An 8,042-nucleotide genomic window follows, 5' to 3' on the forward strand; every position below is an offset into this window, starting at 1 on the left:
CTGAATGAAGGCTTTCATCTCCGCTCCTTGTGTTGCCATTTTTCTCATGAAGATGTGAGGTCATTCACTCCTTCATTCATTCACTCCTTCAGTGATTCACTCCCATCTCCATTTAGCTCTTCTTCCCACAGCCGCTGTGTGTGTGTGTGTGTGTGTGTGTGTGTGTGTGTGTGTGTGCGTGTGCGTGCGCGTAGGCATATGGTTTTGTATATACTGCTTATGTGTGCTTATGATTGTCTCATAGTGCTATCGTGTGTGTGTGTGTGTGTGCGTGTGCGTGTGTGTGTGTGTGTGTGCGTGTGCGTGCGTGCGTGTGTGCATGCGTGCGCGCTTATGAATGTGTGGATGTGTGAATGTGCGCGTACAGGCATGTGTGTGCGTTCAAGCTTGCTTGCGTGCGTGCGTGCGCATGCGTGCGTGCGTGCGTGCGTGTGTGTGTGTGTGTGTGTGTGCAGTCAAAGTCAGCCAGGAACAAAAGGCTATAGGCAGCAGAGAGCGGAGCATCCGGTTACAGGTGGTCACATCTCAGATCCTGGGCTGAATAGAGCCAGAGAGGATCCTGCTACCTTTCAATCCACATGAAAGGACGGCCCTGGACGGATGGGATGGGGTGTCTGGAGGGCTGCCAGAAAAGGGGACACCCTCTCTCACTGCGCTCTGACGGACGGCAGCCGTGCATGGAAATGGGAATGTTATGTGAGGAATCTACACTGCTCTGTTGTTGTTCTGCATGCCCCCCCCCCCACCCCCCCCCTCTCTCTCTCCCTCCCTCCCTCTCCCTCCCTCGCTCTCTCTCTCCCTCTCTCTCTCTCTCTCTTTCTGTCTGTCTCTTTCTGTCTGTCTCTCTTTGTGTCTGTCTGTATTTCTGTCTCTCTCTCTCTCTCTCTCTATATGTTTCTCTCTCTGCCTATAGTGCCCACTGCCTACCTCTCACGTTTTTTGTCACTCCCTATCCTCTCTCTCACCTCCCCCCGTCTCTCTATAGCTCTCTAGCTCTCTCTCTCTCTCTCTCTCTCTCTACCTCTCTACCTCTCTGTCTCTCTCCCTATACCTATTTCTGTCTCTCTCTCTCTCCCTCTCCCCCCTCTCTCTACCTCTGTGTGAAGTCCTCCTCTGTCTCAGTCAAGCGGAGAGAGAGAATCTGTTCTTCTCATTCTCTCACGCCAGCAGGGTGTGAGGAGCCTTGTTGGACAAGAGTGATGACACGGAGTGAGGCGCCTGGGTGTGTGTGTGTGTGTGTGTGTGTGTGTGTGTGTGTGTGTGTGTGGGGGGGGGTACCATGTCCGACCTATTCATCGTTTGTCATTGCCATCTGCTGATCGATTAGATGCAGGGGAACAAGAGCAGCGATGGATCAGTGTCCTGGGATCAATTAACCGCACACACGCACGCACGCACGCACACACACACACACACACACACACACACACACACACACACACACACACACACACACACACACACACACACACACACACACACACACACTGCGCACCCACATGGAATAAACACACTTATATGTATCATTTGGACCAGACCTTAAATCTGAACATGATTAGATAGTCTCCTCACAGCACACAGCTGTGTGTATGTGTGTGTGTGTGTGTGTGTGTGTGTGTGTGTGTGTGTGTGTGTGTGTGTGTGCGTGCGTGCACGTGTGCACGTGTGCACGTGTGTGCGTGCGTGCGTACAAGCATATACTGCTTAGCAGGGATGACACAAACAAGCACACAAACATGCCAGAACAGAAGAAAGGGAAAAAAAGAGAAGAAGTGAAATAAGTTCCATGTGGAATGGTAGTTATTGGAAACACAACACAGTCAGTAAATAAAACTTTCTCTGCCAGTCAGTCAGCATCACAACGTCACGTTGGTAACCACGCGGGATGTTGACTGACTGACAATGATATGAACCAACGGTTGGTTCAAATCGTTGCTGTCGGGCAGAAAGCTCCTATCTCCATGTTTCAAAGTACCAAAAGTAGAAGTATGCTACTCATTGTGCAGAATGTCTCATTTGTATAACAATCTTGTTATACAGGGCTGAAGTGGTTAATGTATATGTTTTTCAAAATCTACAAAGTAACTAGTAACTAAAGTTGTCAAATAGGTTGTAGTGGAGTAAAAGAACAATGTTTGTCTCTGAAATGTAGTGGAGTAGAAGTAAAAGTACAGAAAAGTACAGTACTTGAGTAAAAGTACTTAGTTAGTGGACCGGGACACAGCTCTGATATCAACAACAAACCCTGCAGAGCAGTGAAATCACAGAATCACCCATAACAGAACTAGATACCACAGTCCACATATTATACAATCACATTATAACCATGAAGACGCCAGGGGCGAGGTCGCTCGCCCCTGGCAAGGTCGCTTCTCGCCCTCAGGCTCGCCCTCAGGCAAGCATCCGCCTCGTTGACGGCAGACTGCTGGGCGAGCGCTGGCGCTTTGGCATGGGGGGTCAGATCATCATGGAATGAATTCTGTACTGCAGCCATATAAGATAATGCTTTCAACAATTTCTTAATTGAGTCTGTACAGGAATTGTCCGGTGATTTAAAATCCACTGAGTCACCCTCTGAGGAGACTGTTGATGTCCATTCAGATGATTTTCAAATCAAGCAGGTATCTAGTGACGCAGTAAAAAAAATGCATCGTAAATATGAGTAACTCAATTATTGTCAAAGGATATCCACAGTTTACATGCTGAACTAATTAAAAATAATCAGATTTTGTTTGCTAGAACCTATTATTCACTTAATGTATTAATAAAAACAAATAGGTTCCCAGAGAGTTGGAAAACGGCAATAATTGCTCCGCCCTCGATCCATCAGTCAGGAGATAAGGACTTAGCTAGCAACTATTGGAGAAGAGTGTTGCTATGCAACTAACTGAATATTTAGAGTGTAACCTATACTGCACCCACAGCAGTTTGGATAACTAACTGCTACTTACTTGACAGGTTCAAAGGTCTACTGGTGAAGTCATGGAGACAGTGTTCTTGAACCTAAAAAAGGCCTTCGACACTGTCAACCATGGAGTTTTGTTGTCTACGTTAAGGCACTTTAAATGTCGACAGAAGCTCTACAGTGGTTTAAGTCATATCTGGGAGGGAGACAACAGTGTGTCAGGGTTAATGGGGAGAAATCAACACTGCTTCCTATAACAGTATGGGAGTGCCCCAAGGGTCGGTACTTGGACCACTGTTTTTCACCATGTACATTAACGATGAACAAATACCTGTCCAGATGTTAGCTGCCAGATGTGGACTACACCGACATACATACGTACTTATTGGCCAGTGGACTACACCGACATACATACATACTTATTGGCCAGTGGACTACACCGACATACATACTTATTGGCCAGAGGACTACACCAACATACATACATACTTATTTGCCAGTGGACTACACCGACATACATACATACTTATTGGCCAGTGGACTACACCGACATACATACATACTTAACTCCCCAACCATAGCCGTTTTTAAGTCAAATTTAAAAACGTATTTATTTAACATTGCATATCCCAATTAACTGTGTTTATATTAAAGGTGGGAGTATCTGTTGTAATGTAATGTAATTGTATCTATTATAATCTGTATTCATTTTAAAGTGCACTGTTGCACTCTGTATTTGTTTTTATTCTGTAAAGCACTTTGAATTGCCTTGAGTATGAAAGGTGCTATATAAATAAAATTGCCTTGCCTTGCCTTGCCTCTGCTGCCAACTTGCCCAAGCAGAGCGTGCCATGAAGTGCGCTCACACTGCTGGCTCTGAGTCCCTATAGAGCTCTCTGAGGGTACGACTGCTGCTCTGAGTCCTAGAGCACTCGTCTGTCTGTCTGGGTACGTCTGCTATTCAAAATCCTTTAGACACTTTATTGACCTTATACCAACCTTGAAACGTACCTTAGTTACGTCACCGAACATGGTGGTCCCTTATTGGCTGGTGGAGTACACCAACATACATACTGTACATACCCAGCCGGTCGCAGTACTTGCGTGCTAAAGAAAAGTAATACATGCCAGAGGGAGGAGGCCGGGAAGGTGGAGGGAATTTGAACGCTGACATCTGAACGGCAACTCTGTCAGCTAGTAGGCCTATGTACTAGAGTGAACCAGAGTAGTGACTATACTTAAAAGCACCACCTGATTCTATTGTGGGTGTGAGGGAGTTAGCTTGCAGCAAATGAGAAACAGACAGACTGATTAGTGGGTGTATATACAGTATGTGACTCTTTTTGATACAGAGACAATAATGACGGCAAGACAGACTGTTCAGGAGAGAAGAAAAGATATTAAAAGATATATCCAAAATCAGTTAATAGCACAGGCAGACTCTTCACATACTAGAGCATGTCATGCATGAAATATCAGAGCTGAAATGAAAAACATGAAATAAATGCTAAGAAAGTAGCTAGGTGTAATGTTAGAGTACACAGAAGTGAACCTTTCAAGCCTGTTTTCTCCAACCCGTTGTTTTCTGCAAGGCACGGCTACCGCCGCAGGCTGGCGCCCTTCCTTGGGAGCATCGCTCTGTAAAGGAGTGGAGCGTTACTGTAAGCCAACACTTATATGGTACAGTAGCAACGAATGTCAAGTGACGTCTGGACAATCCGTGAAGTCTATACGGGTTGCTTTGACCAATCAGCTAATTCATAGCGATTATTGACCTTCTTTTTAATTTCAATTACCCCCAGTTCGACATGGCCACGGAACCCCATTTGTTTACAATACAAATTTATATCAAAAACTAGTAACCGCAAGTGCAGATTGCAGGATATAGATGATGCTATAACGTGGTTTATTCAAAACAGAGAAAATGTGTTGTGTATATATGTCACTTTGCAAAACTGGCAACTCTGCACAGCCAAAAGCATGAGTGTTAATTTAAGTTAAAACGGGGGGATAGGACCCAAAACAAGGCGACATAATGGGTGCCCCATCGTAGGATAAACTGTACTGGTCAGTGGCAAATATCTTACACCACATCGCCAGTTTAGGCCACAGAAGTATTCCACCAAATACATGGCCTTTTTTCTGGAACCTGATACAGTCCTTCTAATACGTGAGGGGGCCATGGTTTTACTTTTCTTTTTTTTCCTTTTTTAAAGGGCGCTAGCCCCTTCTATAAACAGCTTTTGTCCCCACAAGTCTCAAGATTTGCCATTTGACAATGAAAAGGGAATTCAGGTCAGATGTCCGCTAAATCTTGTCCCCACACGTCTCAATATTAAGGAATGGAGAAATTAGGTCAAATGTCCGCTAAATATGACATAAATTACACATCAAAACATTAAACGCCATTGGCATTGAAGGGAAAACGTACGTCATATGTAAACGAGCAAATCAGCTAACCAATCACAGGCACCAGGCATTCTGATTGGCCAGTATGAGATGATGCATGATCGATATATGATGTAAGAGCTGATAATTGCGCTAAACATCAAAACATTAAACGCCATTGACATTGAAGGGAAAACCTACGTCATATGTAAACGAGCAAACCGGCTAACCAATCACATGGTGGGAGTGCTTGGCCAATAAGGGACCACATAATGTACCTTATGTAGCAAAGTCAAATGTCCGCTAACATATAATTGATGTACGATGACAACAGCGCCCCTCATTTCACACGGGTGTGATTTTTTTTAAATTATATTAGATTGCGTGGACTCCTGGAGGAGGAGCCTTTCCAGAAAAAAATATTTAAATATAAATGAAAAAAGTAACAAAAAAAGGGGCGCTCTTATCATCATACATGATCACATTCCGTGCTCAGCCAATCAAATCATCACATTCCGTGCTATGGATACACAAAGCTCTGCATAGGCGGGGTTAGCGCCTCTCAAAAATGAGTTGGTTAAACAAAAAACTAGGATTCACAAATGAGAAGTTCCCCTGCATGTCGCGCAAACTATTTCCCCCACGTCTTCCTTGCGTCTGACGGCTGCAGCCCACGCCTGACATGACCCGTGAAAATGCAACCCGGGCTGGCGGTGATCATCCCTCTGACGAGCGCCATTGTCTATTACATTGAGGTACTAGTACCTCCAAAGGCTGATACCTTTCTCTTCATTTTTGTCAGCGTCTTCCTTTTTCTCAGTCGGCCTGGGATGTTCCTTTCCTGTCATGGCTTCCAGCTCCCACCTGACGTTGTGTGGGAGTCCAGACTGCTCCAAACCGCGCTGAATGACCACCAGCTTGCACAACGTCTTCAGACTAGGACTCAAGTCTAAGACGTATAGGTCATCGTGGACCGTGCTGAATCCCTGGTATCCTCCAAAGAGGACGACACAATCTCCCACCAAGCAACAGCACATCCAGTTATCGCTCGGACCCTTCCCCCTGCAGCGAACCTTCTTCCAGGAGAACGTCTCCGGACTGAACTTCCAGAGGTGTCTGGGCTTTTTCTTTTTCTTGCTGCCGAACACGTACAGATCTCCGCGCCAGGCAAACGCCGAGTGGTACACCCTCGTTCCTTGCGGGTGCAGCCTCGTGGAGGGCTGGTTCAGCCAGAGGCTGGTCGTCGTGTCAAATACCCTGACGTAGTTGTAGATGCTCTCCCCCTCATTCTCCCCCCCGAACACGAACACCTTGGTCCTGATGACGTTGGCCGAGTGGTACGCCGAGTGAGGCGGCGACTGGCCCCCCGCGGTGACGATCGCCGACCAGACCATGGTCCTGGTGTCCAGCTTGTGGATGTCGTTGGTGTAATTGTAGTCCCGGGTGATCCCCCCGTGGAGGTACATGACCCTACCTAGGGCGCAGGCCGCGCCATTGCACCGGGCCTCCGGGACGCTCCCGGAGACCGTGGGCTTGGACCAGCGGTGGGCGCGCACGTCGAACGCGTACGGCCTGCTCTTGCAGATGTGTCCAAATTCGGTGTATCCCCCGCAGACATAGACCGTGTCCTTGATCAGCACGGCGGTGTGGCCCGTGCGCCAGGAGGGAACCCGCCGCGGGCGTTTCCCCTTGCGGTTGGTCTCCGGGGGCAGCTTGGTCCAGAGGAACGTGACCGTGTTGAAGACGTTCACGGGGATCTGGTCGGCGGCGAACGTGGAGCCTCCAAACGCGTAGACCTCGTGCCTCACGGCTACCGCCGGAGGCTGGTCCTCTTCCTTGGGCGCCCCCTTCAGGTGCACTGTCCAGTGCATCATTGTCCCCGAGCAGCACTGAGACGGATCACAAAGAGATCAGCGGAGCATCGCTCTGTACAGGAGTGGAGCATTACTGTGAGCCAATACTTATAATGGTACAGCGGCAACAAATGTCAAGAGATGTCTGGCCAATCCGTGAAGTCTACGGGTTAGTTTGACCAATCATCTAATTCTTAGCGATTATTGACTTCAAGGACCCCCAGTTTGACATGCCCACAGAACCCCATTTGTTTACAATACAAATTTCTGTCAAAAACTCGTCATTTTCATGACATATTCCCACCCTTGCTTAAAATGTCTTTAAAACTGGGAGGGAATATGTCAACAAATCAATCACTTGGTAACTAGTTTTAGATTGTTGGCATGGTGTTGAGTATGGGCATAAGGTTTTGAAAAGCCATCGTAAAAGAGTTTGTTGGCCTTAATAAGGAAAGATTAGCTAAATCTGCAAAATGCTTACCACTAGCTTTCTTCACAAATATGTTCATAAAGGTGTCTACTAACACAGATAAATGTGTTCCAATGCAACTCCATTGGGAAAGTTCTTGACAGTTGTGGAAAGTTGGGGTACCATTGAACAACCAATATAAGGCAACATTTTCCAAATTTCATTATACCTTAAGTAGCGTGACGTGTAAAACTAGGGTTTTTTCCATGATTCTGAATCCATTACAAGCATTCGTTTTTCACAAAAAACATTCATTCGCCTAAAAATGGCTATAGACGTCATCACAAATGTGATGAGGTCAGCACATTTGGGCACATTTGGGCAAGTGGCTATGGCCGAATTTAGCCCAAGGAGTGTTTTTCGTGCAAAACGAATGCTTGGAATGGATTCAGCATCATGGAAACCCCCTAGTTTTACATGGTTTTGC

The 8,042-nt window shown here is 46.5% G+C and overlaps 1 protein-coding gene across 1 annotated transcript; it reads right to left on the reverse strand.

Moving 5' to 3' along the window:
* Positions 1-6,051: 6,051 nt before the first annotated feature.
* Positions 6,052-7,167, reverse strand: LOC310854630 (kelch domain-containing protein 3-like; the record flags this gene model as incomplete). Its single annotated transcript, XM_083759305.1, has 1 exon — positions 6,052-7,167. One exon carries the CDS (start codon positions 7,165-7,167, stop codon positions 6,052-6,054), a length of 1,116 nt encoding a protein of 371 aa, XP_083615431.1.
* Positions 7,168-8,042: the final 875 nt, after the last annotated feature.

The sequence above is a fragment of the Protomyctophum parallelum genome (assembly GCF_964188405.1).
Source record: "Protomyctophum parallelum genome assembly, chromosome: 2".
In the NCBI taxonomy this organism is placed as follows: domain Eukaryota; kingdom Metazoa; phylum Chordata; class Actinopteri; order Myctophiformes; family Myctophidae; genus Protomyctophum; species Protomyctophum parallelum.